Here is a 17,924-nt window from a genome sequence, read left to right on the forward strand (position 1 = left end):
GGAATTTCTATATAAATGTGACAATAAAAACATAAACATATAAACCTATGAAATTATCAGATTTTCATAAACGATTTTTTGTGGCGCACATTTAATGAACATTGTCACTTTCTAAAAAATATTGATTTTCTAAACTTAATTTCCCAGATACGAAAACATTTTTTGTTAAAATATTTGAATGTGCTTTTGTCTAAATATTAATTTTACTTTCTGAAATAGCCCAAACACCTTCGTTCATATTCATCAAACAGCTACCAGTAGGATGTTTAATATTAGAATTATGAGTCCGGTCCGTTGGAGGATCCAGTCCGGGAAGTCCGTGCCCCCCTTCCTGCTGACGGCTAAGCTAGGCTAGTACAAAACGCCCACAGCTATCCGTTACCTGCTCCCGTTATCACTGCTCCCGTTAATGTTGTCTTTCATCCCAGCGGAGCGTTTTATTCACCGGCACACACAGGTTTTATAACAAAGTATTTATTCGGTGATATTGATCGACGATCACGTTGATTTGATCCACCGACTTGCCCCGATCTGAGCTAAGCTAACAGTTAGCCTCACAGTCAAAATGGCGGACAACGAGGATGACAGCGGTTCGACTAGAACAATAACAGCGGCGGAGCCGCTGGGGTCCGCGGCCGCTCAGTGCACCCAGCCCGGGGATAATGTATCGGCGGTGGCCGCCGACCAAAGCGGTCAGCCCAGTGAGGGTCCACAGACAGTGTTCGGTGCAGAGACAAGTCAGCCCGAGGACAGTTTACCGGCAGGGTCCGGTGCTCAGCTGGCGGACTTCTTACAGAACTGCCCAGAGGAGCAGAGCATCCTGGTGGGCACAGAGTTCACCGGCCTGGCCCCGGACCTGGTCAACACCACCATCATCTACGTGCAGCCGGACGGCAGCCTAGTGGAGGGCTCTGGATTGACGGCCGACGAGCAGCAGGCTCTGCTGGACCAGCTCACCAAGCAGCAGATCGTCCAGGTCTCCGACACCGAAGCCGCCCAGCTGCTCCAGCAGAGCCAGCTGGTCAAAACCATCCCCGTCCACAATACAGCCCTGGATCCGAGTCAGCTGCAGCAGGTCATCAACCAGGTCACCAAGTCCCAGCAGCAGGTCCACGTCCCCCAGCAGGTCCTAAAGCAGCAGGTCCAGGTCCCCCAGCTGGGTGTGAGGCAGCAGAAGCAGGTCCAGAGCCCCCAGCAGAGCTTAAAGACCACCACCCAGAACAACGCCTCCCTGCAGCTGAAGACTGTGGCTCAGCAGGTCGCCATGCAGACCGGTGGCTCAGTCCAGGTGGTCCAGAAGAAGGTGAGTCAGGTGTACACACACACACCGAACACACACACACACACACACACACACACACCGAACACACACAGGACAAAGCTCATTCATCAGTTTTCACTTGAAGCAGTGATTCCCAACCAGGATCCAGACCAAGACCCCAAGAGAGCTCACAGGATAAATCTGGGACATCAGAATAATTAAAAAATAAATCATTAAAAATAATTATTTTCTCTATTCATCAAAAAATGATTAATCAGCTAACTGTTTCAGCTCTAAACCTTCAAGTCTTTAGAGGAGAAAACTGTGACCCCCCCCCCCCATCTAAGCTGTGCCACTTTCATCCTTTGATCTAAACTGTACCACTGGTAACGTGAAAACAGCCAATCGTCACGCTCAGGGCCGGACTGATGGCGTCGTTCCTTCTGTTGGCGTCCAAACATTAAGAACTGCTGGTGTCCCTGAACCAGGATCATCAGCTGCTCTGCCACCTTCAGTTTTCAGTCGGGTGTTACGACCTGTCGTGTCGTATGATTGGTTCATTCCTCGTCACAGATCTGCGGTTTTAAAGTTGAGGTTTTTCCATCTTTGTGTGGCTCAGGTGGACCCAAAACAACGCTACAGATGAACAGTGACGCTTCTGGTTCTGTGTGCGTTTGTTGAGGTCTGCAGTAAACATAATGAGATACTGTGACCCCTGAACGACCCTCAGTCCGGTTCATCTCATGTGTCTCTGGTGGATCAGACCCCTGTCCACCTGAACCAGGACACGGATTGAAGTGTGACTTCTGAAACCGTCTCTTGAGGAGGGTTGAGACTCATTCCAGCCAGACGTCTGTAGTATTTCCTCACATAGTGTCGTAAGCAGTCTGTGTTAATATTCACTGACTGTCTGTTGGTACATCCTCAGTCTGTGTTCACCGTTGCCGTGGTAACAACACCTTCAGTTCCAATGAAATGAGCCGTCAGATAAAAGTCATTGCTGTTGAAGCTTAACTTTTTCAGTGCAGAGGTTGTTCTTCGAGTGTTTTTGTCAGTTACCAAACGGCTTCAGGCACATCAGCACCCCCCCCCCCCCCGTCGGAGGACTGACACCAGAAAACAGAGATGATAGAAATCACAGTGTAACTGTCTTAAATCTCATGAATCGTGGAAATAACACGAGAACACAGAGACACACAGAGCCATGGACTGAACCGCTCCAGATTACCTGGACCTGGTCTGAGTTTACAGGACCGGGTCACAGAGATTTAATCTAACGTTATTCTCTCATCAACACTTCTGATCATATTTAGATCTTTTTCAGTCATTTCTGAAACGGATCATCAGCAGTTTTATTCAGCTGATTAAACAAAGAACGTTGTGGATCTTCAACATGATCTTCATGAAGTTTGTCACATGGTCAATCCCTCTGAGTGTTCATCTGGTTGTGTGTCCTTTTAGTCCGAGCCCGTCCGGATCCAGGTGCAGGTTCCCCCCAAACAGGAAGTGAAGCCTGGCTCCGCCGCCCAGCAGAAGACTGTAGCTGTCAATCATCCGCAGGTGAAGCTGTCAGCCAATGGCGGTGTGAGCAGTGGCCAGATTATCCACATCCAGCCCATGGTTGGTCAGGAGGGTCAACAGTTCTTCCTGCAGCAGCGCCCTGGGGACCCCCCCATCCAGCTGCTGCTGCAGAGCCCCACCCCCGTCGTCGGATCTTTGCTCCCGTTGGTCCACAAGGTCACAGGCCAGACGACGTCGGCTGGCGCCGCCTCCGGTTCGGGTCAGAAACCTGCAATCTCCCCGATCAGACTTCATAACCCCGCCGCTGTTAAGATCCCGCCCCCCTCCATCGTCAAGACCCCGCCCACCTCTGCTGCTAAAACCATTAGCGTCCCAGTAATTAAAACCACCACGAACGGCATGACGACAGCCACCAGAACCAATCCCGTCAAACCGTCTGCAGTCATCGCGGCGGTCCCGGTCCAACCCGCCACACCTGCTGCTGCCCGACCTGCCACAATAACCCCGCCCCCCGTGACCCCACCTCCGGCACTGAAGGACAGAGATAGGGAAAAAGAGAAGGAGAAGAAGATGAAGAAGAAAGAAAAGAAGGCGATGAAGGTCCAGACCAGGTCTGGCCGTGTCTCCAGACCACCGAAGTATAAAGCCAAAGACTATAAATTCATAAAGACAGAGGACCTGGCCGACAGTCACCAGTCTGATTCTGACGACTACTCTGATATGAGCGTAGAGGAGGAGGAGGGTGGGAGGAAGGACGGTCACGTGTCTGGAGCCTCCCCCTCCATCACCTATAGCCACAAGTCCCGGTCCCACTGCTGCCAGACCTGCGACAAGGCCTACATTGGTCCCGGAGGTCTGAACCGGCACTACAAACTCAACCCGACCCACGGAGAGCCCGATCTGCCCGGCAACCCACCTAGCAACACACCACACCCTCTCAGAGACGACAGCCAATCACAGGAGACGACGGGAGGAGGTGTCAGAGAGGAAGAGGAGGAGAAGGAGAAGAAGGAGGACAAGAAGGAGGACAAACCTGCTGCCACAGCAACAAACAGAGTAAGAGACCGATCAACCAATCAGAGCTCAGATGTGGAGGGAGGATCATAGTTGTGCCACCAGCTGCACACCTGTGATCGCTCTGCAGCGAACAGTTCACTCCTGTCTGACTGCTCCTTTACTTTTTCAGGTGGAGGGGGGTCCAGCAGCAGCCGTAGGACTCAGGGGGCTCCATTCCCGGGGCCCCGGCCGGCCCAGAGGACGCGGAAGAGGCAGGGGAAGGGGCCGAGGGCGGGGTCGATCGCTGGGACCGCCTCCTAAGGTGAAATCACTTCAGACTGGTTTCAACACTTTGATTTGTGGTGTGAACTCTGGCCTGTCAGAAACCGGCAGGCCTCGACATCGGACATTCAGCGACAGTAAAAGCTGGTGTTAGCGAGCGTTAGCGTCGGCTCAGTTGTAGCCCGTCATAGCAGCCCGTCCATTGAGTTGAGCTAACATTGATGATGTGTTTTATGACGCTGAACTATAAACAGTCACAGAACTTAGCATAACGTTAGCAGTTTAGCTTAATGCAGCTGGCAGCATGGCGAGCAAGCCACAACTGCCTCAGACACTCTGATAGAAGAGGTGGACTGCGGTATGAGATATGAGATGACCCCCGTAGTAACAGCACAGATCGTGTCTAAACACTTTAATGAGCAGATTTAAGGTAGTTCTGAACTTTAACTTGGCTTTGCCTCATCAGTGATACATCGTTATCTCACATCCACTCTGTCCTCCCCAAGCTGGGGATTAATGAAGGTGATTTTATCTCATCTTCTTCTAGCAGCGTCCTTCCCGTATGCCCAGACTTTTACTTTAAGTGGCCTCCGGCCATAGTCTCCGTCAGACCCCGAGTCTATAGGGGCTGTGCTGTAATCAGAAGCTGCCATGGTGACGGTAGCTGCTGCTGAGTGAGACCTCTCGTACCCCCACTTCCCCCTCAAAGACAGTGACTCGTATTGTCCAAATGGTGATAATGTAAGAACTAGGAGACCCTGCTGAGCATTGTGGGAAATTTGTGTGTCTAATGTCAAAATGTTGATAAATGTGTGTCTTTATATGGGGGTCCGGGACAGCAGTCAGTTGGTGCTCCTGGAGCTGAAAGTCAAAGTCTGTTTGTTGCCATAGTCACGTGTCTTTAAAAGAAGCTTTTTATATGATTTCCTCTTCACGCTGTTATGTCCCACACTCTGAGCCTTCCACCCCATACACACTCATGTTAAAATCTGCAAAGGGCTGAAAATTACATGAAAATTAAACCTGCAAGTGTGTAAAAAGTAAGAATAATATAAAAAAGTTGAATTAATGTGGTAAAGGCAAAGTCCCACGGGCATCTGAAAGTTTGAATGGGGTTTCTAACTGAAAGGTAAATAGAGTTGAAAGGTATGAATGAGGGAAGTAATATCAATAATGTCCTAATTCAGCTGAATGTTCTGATGTTTGATGTTTCTATGTTGAAAAAAAATCAACATGAATAATAATGAAGACGTTTGTGTGCTGAAGAAGCTTCTAGCATCAACTAAAATAACACACCAGGTAAATCTCCACCTGCTGCTCTTCTTCAGGTATTTTACTTTGGTAAATAATCTGTTAATCCGATTGGTCGATACTCTCAGGTGACAGTGAGCCTCGTCGGCAGGCGAGGCCGCCGCGGCCGACCGCCGAAGCTCTCCGTCACCACGGTAACCGCGGAGCAGCAGGCATCGAGGAGACGAGACAGACTGCAGGAGGTAAGAGAAAGGAAGTGGAGATACGGACTTTCAAAGTAAAGTTCTTTTAAAACACAGAGAATGATGACGTCGTGTTGTTGTGTTTCCACAGCTGGTGGGGCAGTGCGAGGATGAGGAGCTGATGGACATTGTTCTTCCTCGTTTGACGAAAATGTTGAGTCTGTGGGAGATGCTGCTGGCAAAGGTACACACTTCTACATATCCAGTACACATTGTGTGTACATATACACAGTCAGTACTTTGTGAAGCTGCTGTCCAGCTGAGAGTCTTTCAGCTCTTGTTTGGGGGAGTTTTGCCTGAAGGCTTCTAGTTCTGTCAGATTCGTGGGTCCTTGCACGTTCTGCTCTTTTGAGGTTTATCCACAGACTGTTGATGATGTTTAGGTTCAGGGGGCTGTGAGGGCCATCAGCTTAGTCCTCTTGAGGTAGTCCATTGTGGATTTTGAGGTGTGTTTAGGATCATTATCCTGTTGTAGAAGCCATCCTCGTTTGTTGGTATTTAATTGATTTCATTCTCTACCAGTGAAAAGTTCCTCATCTACTGGCTGCAAAACAAGCCCAAAGCATAACCGACCCTGTTCTCTTCATGAACATACGTTAGGTGATGCACTGTCCCTGCTGCTGGTCTGCCCAGGCCTGAACCCCCTCAGTCATGTGAACACAGGTTCAGACGTGGAATCACCACCAGCTGCCTCCTTTACATATATGACATCAAAACGTTTGCCAGGAAGGAATGAGCCACTGACTCGCTCATCCCCCTCACCAGGATCTACAACAGTGACACTGGGGGGTCATTCGGACAGGACAAGTTCAAACAGAGGAGGGGTTGTGAGGACTGAAGGGGTTCAGTTACCAGATGACAGGATAACAGACATGCAGGACAGCTGCCAGTTCCTGGGTACCCCACAGGCAAAGGGGGTCAACCATAGCCAGATACTCCAGAGAGTGAGGCAGGTCCTGAGGAGCCTCCTCGATGGGAAGAGTAAAATTTAAGATTTGTAAGATTAAGACCATCAACACATGTGGCGTACCAGTCATCAGATATCAAGACCTCGATCCTTCATTCATTGACCCTGTTTCACCTCCAAGGATTATTGAGGACGTAACCAATGAAAGCCACAGTAGTCCCAGTGGGAGCTGTGAGTCCACCAAGGAACAACATCTCAACATCTAAGAGCTCAGTCAGGCAGCTAATACATGTGTGTGTATATATATATATATATATATATATATATATATATATATATATTCTTCTTTGATGTTTTTTTATTTACTTCATTGTAGATTCATACTGAAGACATCAAAACTATGAAAGAATACATTTCTGTAGTAAACAATGTGAAATATGTTTTATGTTTGTTCTATTTGACCTCTGGTGACATTCTGCCAGCAGCTTCATGAGGAAGTTTTCAGGTGACGGGCCTGGAGAAATTTAATTAGTGGAATTTCTTGCTTTCTTAATGCTTTTCAGACCGTTAGTTGTGTTGTGCAGAATTAGTGTTGGTTTATGACCAAGGGCTTAGGGTCATAAACCAATTCCACCACAAAACACCAGACTGGATGGACAAACTCCCATGAACCCTCTAAGGTCCCTGCAGGAGTGAATAGCCTGTCCAATGGTCCAGTGCCAGGACCGAAGCCACATCAGTCCTCCTGAATTTGAGGTTCAAGAGTCCACCAGAGTCCAGAAGCTGTCTGCTCACCCCCCTGTCCCGTTCCTATGCTGCCACCATGACCCCGTCCATAAATAAGCAGCAGAGACCGCATGAATGGACAAAACTGTCCTTATGTCTTCTGTTGTTGGAGGAGGTCTTTATCTGCCTCCACCATTCTGACCTTGTTTACAGAACCGGTCGGTCCAGGAGCCTGTACGATCCAAAGCAAGGCCCATAAACCCACGATGGTCCTCCTTTAACTCTGTTATTAATGGCTGCAGTCTAACGATGGTGGTTGTTGACTCAGTCCAGGTTCTCCCAGTCGAACTATGAGCATAAAATGGATTCTTAAGGTGTGCATGACAGTTTTAGCTTAATCCTTCAGCTGGAGGCCCGGCAGACCGGAGATCAGACAAGAAACAAACACGTGATTCAAAGCTCACAGTTCACTTTGCTTCAGCGCTTCAGTCCGTCTCTGCTGCAGTGTGATAATGTTTTTATATGATTTATTTTTGTCCTCTAAGAGACCATCTGCACCCCGAGCTCACAGAGAACTAGAACCTGCACACCACTGATCTGTTATCCCGACTATAACCAGCTCTGGAGCAGGTTAGGTGTGCTGCATAAGTTACCATGGAGATTTACCCCTGAAGTCGTGAACTACCATTGTGACCCTGAAAACCCGGCGTTAAACCTGAACTCACCTTGATAACCGCAGATCCTGCTTCATAGTCAAGGCCTCGGTGTTATCCATCTCTGGTGTTACTGTGTCATCTGACTGTTTCAGGTGGAGCGCGGCGGTCCGGCTCGGACTCTGTTTCCAGACATTTACCGTGAGTTTGAGTCCCTGCAGACTCAGGTGAGACAGGCCGCTCAGGATTACATCATCAGCCCTCAGGCTGGAGCTGTGCCACTGGAGGTCAGGAACATCGAGGTGAGAAGTTCTCCTGTGTTATCCTCTGAAGGTTACCAGCCTTCTCCAGGAGTATTCATGTCACAGTGTTCAGGTTTCCAGGTCTGTGTACTGTACTGCACCGTGTGTATCAGGTCGCCAGGTCTCTGGGGATCCTGGACGAGGTGAACAAGATGAAGGTGGTTCCTGGAGTGTCTCCCAGCTCCAGTCTGACCAGTAAGAACGTCCGATACATGGAGGTAAACACACAGTCAGGTTCTGAGAGCATGATCTATGTTTGATCTGGCTCCGGTCTGGATCTGGTTCCAGTATGTTTACCTGCACACTGGTATCTTTGGTGTTAACGTCACAGCCTGATTTCAGAGACCTGGATCTGTTACCTGTTGTACTCTGATAGAAACCAGGACTCTGTGGCAGCTAAACACCTGATTCAGGTTCAGTCTGATTCAGTCAGAGATTCTGTTTCCCAGAATTCCAAGATGTTGCCGCCTTCAAAGAGATTTAAGATGGAGAACAGCATTCCGGTTCACCAGAACGGCATCGAGACGCCCAAAACAGGTACAACCACTACATCTACTCCACTTGTACTACACACTACTGAACAAGTACTCGTACTTGTTGATGTAACCATAACTGACACCTTTATGTCTTCCCACTTTCTTTCCAAGGTGAGACCACTGTGACCCCTGTGACCTCTGTGACCTCCTCCCTGAAGCCCTGCTCGGTCTCTGTGCCCCCTCTGGTGATGCAAGCTGAACCCAAACTGCTGACCACCACTGCCTCCAGGTGAGTTAGGCCTGGCTCCTGTCCTGAGTGAACAGGTAGAACAGGTGATCACATGGAGACATGTTCTGAAAGGTGGAACGCTCCTGTTCCCTAACATTTTATTGTGCAGTCTCACACTGGTCCAGGTCTGAATGTGTTTCTGTGGTCCCTCAGCTCCTCTGGCTCCACCTCTGCTAAGATGCCCCCCACCCCGACTCTGCCCCCTGTCACGCACATGGAGGTGATCCCAGGTGAGGACCAGGGTGAGAGGCATCTGAAGAACAATGACCAGGTGGAGGATCTGCTGGTAAGCCAGGACCAGGTCCTAAGCACCAGTGACCTCACAGTTCAGATGAAGGAGCTGGAGAAAGCTTTGGGTTCAGGTCTTGAGACTATCGCAGACTCAAAGACACTTGATTCCAGCAGCACCCAGACATCTGTGTCCAGCTCAGGCCAGAGCCTGGCTTCATCTCAGCTCCAGCAGAGGGGCTCCTCCCAGACCGAGTCCAGCTCCACAGACCCCTGTGAGCCCAAAGAGCTGCAGGAGGGTCAGGAGATTTACATCCAGACTGAGGGCCTGACAGTCCAGCTGGCAGAGCCCGGATTAGACCGGATCGTGATCGTCAATGGACCGGACGGAACGACCATGCACATACAGACCCCAGAGGGAGTTCCCCTGGAAGCGGTCCAGGCCCTGCTAGGCATCGAGGCCTCTGATGGGGCCAAAGCTCCCGAGTGAACCCTGAACAGAGTCCACACTGATCTGGCCTGAGCAAGACCAGAACCTGACCTGAACCACATCACTCTGACTATGAGAGTCTTGATTTATAAGGTGTCTTACACATCCACACAGGTGATTATCTGCAGTCATGTGACCAACACTTGGACCCGCAAACACCTATCTCTGTCTCGCTGGGGGCGGAGCATAAACACACCTGTCAGTGTGTCACTGTCTCATGTTCTTATTGATGATGCCCCTAAAAACAAACTGTTCATGATAGTTTTGGGTGTAATGATCACAGCCACCTTTAGGGGGTGCTAACAGACTGCTGGTTAGCTCAGCCCTGTAGAATATGTTTCAGATTTAACACCTGAGGACAAACAGGACAAAGATTCTTTAATATCACACCTGTGTCGTTCCAGTCGAGGTGACGTCTAGTTCCTCATCAGTTTGTGGGGGGGGGGGGGGTGAACTGGACATCAGTGATGCCACAGTTTCCCATTAAAGGGTTAATGTATGCATGTCTTCTTGTCTGGTGTCCACACACAGGGTCCAGATCTGTCCACAGAGGAGACTTTCATGAACAGTGGGATCATGTCACATACTGCCTGTACCATGAACTTCCTGTTTAAAAACAAGTTGAAGATCTTCCAACAGACACCTGAAGTTTTTCTCAGCTTTCAGCCTCTTTGTGGCTAAATTATCTCGTTATCCTGTTATTGGTTTATTTTAGGGGGCTCGTGTAATATTGAAAGATTGTTATCCTGACAGAAAACACCATCTTCTGATGATCAGGACATAAAAGTGAACACATCTAACTCCTGATCTGATTTCAACAGATATCCTGATCAATGAATCCTGATCAATGAATCCTGACCTCAGGTTAACAGATTCTAAATATAAGAAGCATTTTTAGAACGAGATAGTCAGTTTGTGACTGATGTCCTCTGTGGGCTCCTGTACTCAGCAGCAATGAACAAACAGTCTTATTGATCATCTCAGTTCAGCTCGTTGTTGATTGGTTCGTTCAGTTCTCGGCTGTGATGATGTCAGTGGTGGCGTCCCAGGAGGAATCTGGTCTTCCTGACAGTTTTTAAAGACTCTGGAGTGACTGTAAATTTGTAAAGTTTTCTTTTCTTTCAGTGTTTCCATATTTGTTTAAAATAGGAAGTGATTAGTCGGCTGTTTATATGTAGATAAATATGAAAAACAAAGTTTAAAAAAGTTGCACTATTTTATTACTTTTTATAAAACTTCACAGCGAAACCTTTTCCAAACGAAAACGGAACATTTGTACTCGTTTGGAGAGTCGATGTGAAGACGGACTAGAAACCGTCTGGAGGACGTTAAACTGTCACGTCGATCATTCGAGCGCTGAACGCATTAAACACGTTTCATGTTCCTCCAATAAACAGACGTGACAAACTCCCTCTGAGCTGTTTCATGAGGTCACATGACGTCACGAACTCGTGTTCACGTCCTCTGATGTTTGTGTCTCGTCTCTGAACGTCTTCCAGCTCTGTTCCCCACGACGTTTCTTTATTGTTCAAAGTTGTTTTTTCATTTAGAAAAAGTCCCTGAAAGATGGGGGAGACTTCATGGACCATGTTTACGGTCACTGTCACTGCTCTTGGCGTACACTGCCGTAGGTTTGGATAAAGCTGAAGCAGTTTCTGAAGGATCTGGTAACACACACTTTGTCCTCCCTGAACAGACTTCAGAAACAATGAAACTAAAGTAGTTTTAGTGTTTGAAAGACAAAGTCAGCAACAAATATTTCATTTATTAGACATTTAAATTCTGTCAGTAAGAAATACAGACGGTTGTCATGTCTAGTCTGGTGTCTCGTTGACTTTCAGGCTTCAGAGACTCGAGTTGCTCTGACAGAAACAGAACTGGAGACTAAAGATTAGACTCTCTTCATTTGATTCATGTCCATGGATCCAGTCAGATAAACCACATCCTGTGTCTCCTAAACAAACAAGATGTGAGAGAAATGCTTCTCCCTGTGACCGCGTTGTTTCATGCAGAAAAATACGACTTCATGACCAGGTCGGAATGAGAATAACTCCACTGCAGACTGGACACACACATGAATCCACATTTAGAGGAAATCCTGATCCTCCAGGTGCTGCATCAGTAGAAACTATGATGAACCCGTCGCGGGTCACATGATCTCTAGCATGGATCCAGGTGTTGTCTGTCCAGTTCTCATGCAGTAGTTCCTGGTGTTGACTGCTGCTGTGACCTTTTGGCCACACCCCTGGACTCTCAGAGACGACTCTGGAGACGATCACATTAGTCTGGGGGACAGGGAGCATCAGAGTGGGCGGTGTCCAGTCTCCAGCAGCAGAGCCTCCAGGGTCAGTCTGTTCTGGGTGGGGATGAAAGGCTGGTGCAGCCAGCAGGACAGGTAGACCATGCAGCGATCAGAGTTCAAAGTGTGGGCGAGTTCTCGCAGGATCAGCTGCTTCAACCGCAGCTCCTGACTGAAGGACTCCAACAGGACGCGAGACGAGTCCTCTGAGACGAGAAACAGATCAGACACCACATGACTCCTCTGAAACCAGACACCTGCCGTGAACAGGTAAACAGTGAACAGGTAAACTCACCAAAGAGTTTGGTGTTCCAGCTGTGAAACAGCGGAAACTTTCTTCCTTCAGGTCCAAACTGAAATTCTTCCAGCTCCTGAACACCTCGCTGTGATGTCATCAGGCGTTCCATCTTCGTCACCACAGCAACCTGAAAACATCAGAACCAAACATGAAGTTTTCCACCTCGATCTGCTCCTGTCTTCATGCTAACAATTTAAAGTTTGTTCTACAGTCGTTTTTATTTTAAAGTGAGAGCACCACAAACCAGCAGAATACCTTCAATCTGTACCAGGACCTGCACCAGGAGGGGAGGTTTCTAAAACTCATTCTGAGACTTTTTAAGAATTTCGTCACTCAGAGCGACTCTTTGCTCGACGAAGCTTTATGAATGTGACTCCTGGAGGACAGGAAAATCCTGCATATTTGATTATTTATCAGAATGGGCTGTTCTCATCGCGCAGTGATGCAGTGATTCTGTCACAGTGAGGTGTCAGTGCTTCAGACGGCTGTTTACGGAGATCATTTGTGCTCGATTGGGCGTTGACCTGTGGACCGCTAAAGTCCCGATTAGAGAAAGAAGAAAAGCTCCTCGAGTTTTTCTTACAGTTCAGTTAAATGAAGTTAATGAAGTATCACCATTTTGTTGACGACGTCCTGCAGCTTGCAGCATTCGTCCTGCAGCTCTGCAGCGCCACCTGTCTGCTGCGACGGAGCTGATGAAGTTAATGATGGCGGTGAAAACTCATCCGCCAGCAGCAGCTGATTACCCTGAAAACTGGAGGACGGCAAAGTGTAAAAAACACAAACACTCAAACTATTAATCCACATCCCCCAACAGGTAGGAGTGAACAGGAAGTGAGGTCACACACACTGATGCATCATCTCAGAGTATTTTAACTTTACATGTCAGATCCACAGCTAGGACATCCCTACAGGTGAAGCTCCTGAGCAGGTAAACATCACAGAGGAACACAGAGCGCCGACAGTCTGAAGAATCCTGAACGAATCAGATTCAGTCACTTGTTGAGTTGAACTCTCAGGTGCTTTGAGCGGGATGGCGAGCACACGACTCCCCTGCCTGAAGTGAGAATGTGCTCATGCTGTTCGTCCTTCATCAGAGACATTAAGCCTGTATCCGGCCTTTTTTCCTCCGTTCTGTCGCTCGTTTCCCTTCATATTGTAACAGTGACTTTGACAGAACATCTGTCCACATGTGGACGTCCGTCTGTCTGCTTCAGCTGCTGTTTGTCTGCTCTGTGTAGAAGAAACTGGAGCTCACAGCTTCAGGGTTTAAACTGTTTCGCTCTGAGCAGCATCAGCAGAGGACGGTGAACCCGTGCACATCTGCAGCAGCTGTGAGCAACACATTACCCAGCAGTCATCACTGCATCTGTGTATGACATGAACACCAGAGGAAATATTCATATATATATATATATATATATATATATATTACCAGCTGATCTGAACATAGGAATAAAGTAAGGTAAAGTTGGATTTGAAGCATTTTAACCTCAGCTCTACTAGAGGCCCACTTGCTATCTGGTGGGGGCCACTCGTGATACGGGCCCCAGTGCGGCTGCACTGTCTGTAGCTACGCCCCTGTGGTTGGGTTATCTTAGCGAAGGAGACAAACTCACTACCATTTTTAATTTATTTCAATGCATTTGAGAACAAAATCTGAGAAATTAATCTTTTCTGTGTTTATTTCAACCCGTAAAAAATGAGAGTAAAAAGTTTTGAGTTTAGATTTCTGTTGAGTAGATCATACTGTGCATTATATCGAGTTTTTTCCTGTTGTGTGTGTGTGTGTGTGTGTGTGTGTGTGTGTGCTGGGATATTTCTTCTTTTCTCACTAGAATAAAACTAAAATCTGCTGATTCAAACTAAATGATTTGAAGGTGAAACTTGTTTAGCTCATTAACAAATGTGGTATTTTATTTTGGTATTTTTACACTGAACTCTCCTCCAGAGGGAAGCTGTGTGACGTCTGTTTCCTGCCACGTTCAGTCTTTCATCATGAATGAACTTAACTGAAACTAAAGTAAACTCGTCTAAACTCACCGCGTCAGTCTCATGTCGACGATGTTTCCTGCCACGGTGAACCCTTCCTCGTTCAGTTTTTCCCACCTCATCATCAGGTTGTGCCAGTCGGCGGCATTGTCTTTGATTTTCCGGGCGCTTCCCGTAACTGCGGAGCACTTCCTGTTTGCTGACGTCACTGTGATGTCACTGGACTGACCTGAGAGGCAGGAGGGGAGACACGACGATGCGTTCGAACCGTCACACCACAACATAAACGTGATAAAAACATGTGATAGTGGGTTTTAGAAATAAAATTAATTTGACTTGTACATTCATATATTTTTTAAAGCAGGGAAACACTGTTCCACGTCGCAGAGTTTAGACTAAAAAAAATTAGAAAATGAACATCAGTGTTTGAGTTCAGATAATCTGTGAAACCAAAAATAATGATTTAAAGTTTGAGAATAAATTATTTTTCCAGGATGATAAGTGAAGGGAGCGACGTTCCTGTTTGTGAAACATTAAAGTCAATAAACTGGGCTGCACAGCAGGACGTTGACTGAAAACCATCCACGAGCGAACGAAGCAAACACGTCTCCATGACGACTGCGATGTGAAGGCGTGGCTGAAGGAGTCCATAGAGGCTCGGGGTTAAAGTTAAAGACGCTGAACAACATGTCACTCAGTGTCCAGCAGCTGGATCTAAAGAACACAGCTGTGCAGGAACTGACTGCCACCTGGCGCTGTGACAGGATGAAACCAGGCGCTGTGACAGGAGGCCACCTGGCGCTGTGACAGGATGAAACCTGGCGCTGTGACAGGATGAAACCTGGCGCTGTGACAGGATGAAACCAGGCGCTGTGACAGGATGAAACCAGGCGCTGTGACAGGATGAAACCTGGCGCTGTGACAGGAGGCCACCTGGCGCTGTGACAGGATGAAACCAGGCGCTGTGACAGGAGGCCACCTGGCGCTGTGACAGGATGAAACCTGGCGCTGTGACAGGATGAAACCAGGCGCTGTGACAGGATGAAACCTGGCGCTGTGACAGGATGAAACCTGGCGCTGTGACAGGAGGCCACCTGGCGCTGTGACAGGATGAAACCTGGCGCTGTGACAGGATGAAACCAGGCGCTGTGACAGGATGAAACCTGGCGCTGTGACAGGAGGCCACCTGGCGCTGTGACAGGATGAAACCTGGCGCTGTGACAGGATGAAACCAGGCGCTGTGACAGGAGGCCACCTGGCGCTGTGACAGGATGAAACCAGGCGCTGTGACAGGATGAAACCAGGCGCTGTGACAGGATGAAACCTGGCGCTGTGACAGGAGGCCACCTGGCGCTGTGACAGGATGAAACCTGGCGCTGTGACAGGAGGCCACCAGGCGCTGTGACAGGATGCCACCTGGCGCTGTGACAGGATGAAACCAGGCGCTGTGACAGGAGGCCACCTGGCGCTGTGACAGGAGGCCACCTGGCGCTGTGACAGGATGAAACCAGGCGCTGTGACAGGAGGCCACCTGGCGCTGTGACAGGAGGCCACCTGGCGCTGTGACAGGATGAAACCAGGCGCTGTGACAGGATGAAACCAGGCGCTGTGACAGGATGAAACCTGGCGCTGTGACAGGAGGCCACCTGTGCAAGAAGTCCAGTCGTGAAACTTCCTCGCTCCTGAATATTCCACAGTCACCTGTCAGTGGTATTTCAACAAAGTGGAAGTGACCGGGAACGACAGCGACCCAGCCAGGAAGTGTAGGCCACGAAAAATGACGGAGGGGGTCAGCGGATGCTGAGGCGCAGAGTTCAGACCTGTTCTCTGGAGCCACGACTCGCACTTCACCATCTGGGGATCTGATGGACGAGTCAAGGAGAATGGTAGTTGTCTGACTGCATTGTGCCAGGTGTAAAGTTTGCTGGAGGGGGGGTTGTGGTGTTGTTGTTGTTTTTCAGGAGCTGGTCTTTGCTGTACAGTGAGCGTGGCCTCAGTAACTGTTGCCTAGCAACACATCAGGTCATCAGCATACATGGCGAGATGTTTGATGACGGTTTCCAACAGGACGACCCCATTCAACCGTTTCCAGAGGTCAACCACAGACACGTTCATTAAAACAGCAGAATTATTTACAGGAAACAGAGCAGATACACTCAACACACCTTGTCTGATGGGCACTGAGGTACAATCTTCCTCACTGAGTGAGGCCAGATAAAGAATAACAAACTAATAACTAATGATAATAATTCATAGTTCATTAGTGGAGCTCCACTCTCTGTCCATCGTTCAGAAATAGACAGACTGGATGAAAGGTGTTTTTACGTTTCTCTCAGAGTCACATTCAAGCTGTGATCGTTCTGACGACACAGGAGCTCAAACTTCAGCTTTGGCCTCATTTTTCTGATTTTTCATGCTGTTTGGAAATAAGGTCATTTTTTCTGCATGCCACTGCACACACACACATATATGCATACACACACACACACACACACATACATACACATCTACATACATGTATATATATATATATATATATATGTACACACATATATACTGAAATGGAACACCAGTCTGGCGGTCGATGAGCAGGGATTAATTCATTTTATAGGTAATTATTAAGAAATTTGTCATCCCAGATCATATTTTTCTTTCCGACTGTCGAGTCGAGTGACTGTTTGACGTTTCTTTTATTCTCACTGGATAATCGATTTATTTTCAGGTTGTTCCACATTAAAATGTGTTTGATAACATTTGTAGTCAGAAATACTTTTACTTTAATAAATCTTCAGTTTGTTAGTTATCATGAGGAGGCCTGAAGTCTTCGTCCTGATGATGAGGAGGACCGGAGCGACAGAGTTTCAGTCACTTTTTTACTTTTAGCTGCTTTTTTAAATCAGGAGAAAACAGTTTACAGCGAGCAGCTACCTGAGAGCAAAGGTGTCGGTTTAAAAAGCACCTCAGGACAGGTGGAGGGCAGACTGCCCCACCCTGCCCCGCCTTAGTGGGGGGTCGTTTGCCCCACAATAAAGTAATACCATCCTTGGTTTGGGGGTTGGCTCACTCAGAGGGTAAATACTTGAACTATTCGCTCGGATTAAAGGCGAACTGACGAACGACTGAAAGCCTGCGAGCTCCAGAGAACCGGAACCGGAAACAGCTGGCTGGGATCAGCTGGTGACGGTTGTTTAACACGCGGAGACTCGTGCAAGTTTCATCTCCACATTGATTAAACTATCGATCAGTTAACCCGCTGCATCCCGCGGAGCTGTGGATCGAGTATCGATCATGTGATCAGTCTGCAGATATTCACTCACCTTCCATCTGATCGATAAGTCCCTCCTGCTCACGCTGACGACGGACCTCACACTTCCTGACTTCTTCTTCTGTGGTGGAGCTGCTGCGTCATCACACGTCACTCTCTTCTTCTTCTTCTTCTTCCTCTTCAGCTTTACGATGTTCCATTCGCGTGTGTGTGTTATTTGTCAATGACAACGCAATAATCCTTTATTTTCATAAAATCAGCCTCATGGGTCAGTTTATAACGAGTCACGAGCCTCCATGTGACACGTGAAGTTATATGATAGGTCACATCCATGTTTGACAGCATCAGGAAGCTTTGTGAACGTGTCAGTGGTTCACAGTGAAGGAGAACTTCATGGATGTGGTTTTCACAGACCGTTACCAGCTCTGTCCAGTCCAACTTTGTGT

General features: G+C 48.1%; 2 protein-coding genes across 2 annotated transcripts; one reads left to right on the forward strand and one right to left on the reverse strand.

The window, feature by feature from the left end:
* The first annotated feature begins 350 nt into the window (after positions 1–350).
* znf839 (zinc finger protein 839) lies at positions 351–11,201 on the forward strand. The gene is made up of 10 exons (XM_041953748.1): positions 351–1,303; positions 2,723–3,838; positions 3,969–4,100; positions 5,440–5,553; positions 5,645–5,737; positions 7,995–8,141; positions 8,255–8,359; positions 8,591–8,678; positions 8,789–8,906; positions 9,060–11,201. Exons 1-10 carry the CDS (start codon positions 566–568, stop codon positions 9,622–9,624), a joined length of 3,216 nt encoding a protein of 1,071 aa, XP_041809682.1. The 5' UTR covers positions 351–565; the 3' UTR covers positions 9,625–11,201.
* A 168-nt stretch (positions 11,202–11,369) lies between these two features.
* Positions 11,370–17,583, reverse strand: LOC121618322 (cyclin-dependent kinase 2 interacting protein). Its single transcript, XM_041953749.1, has 5 exons — positions 17,531–17,583; positions 14,265–14,442; positions 12,837–12,975; positions 12,219–12,348; positions 11,370–12,129 (listed from the first exon to the last, which is right to left on the reverse strand). Exons 1-5 carry the CDS (start codon positions 17,535–17,537, stop codon positions 11,927–11,929), a joined length of 657 nt encoding a protein of 218 aa, XP_041809683.1. The 5' UTR covers positions 17,538–17,583; the 3' UTR covers positions 11,370–11,926.
* Between the last annotated feature and the right edge of the window lie 341 nt (positions 17,584–17,924).

Source organism: Chelmon rostratus, chromosome 15 (assembly GCF_017976325.1).
Source record: "Chelmon rostratus isolate fCheRos1 chromosome 15, fCheRos1.pri, whole genome shotgun sequence".
In the NCBI taxonomy this organism is placed as follows: domain Eukaryota; kingdom Metazoa; phylum Chordata; class Actinopteri; order Chaetodontiformes; family Chaetodontidae; genus Chelmon; species Chelmon rostratus.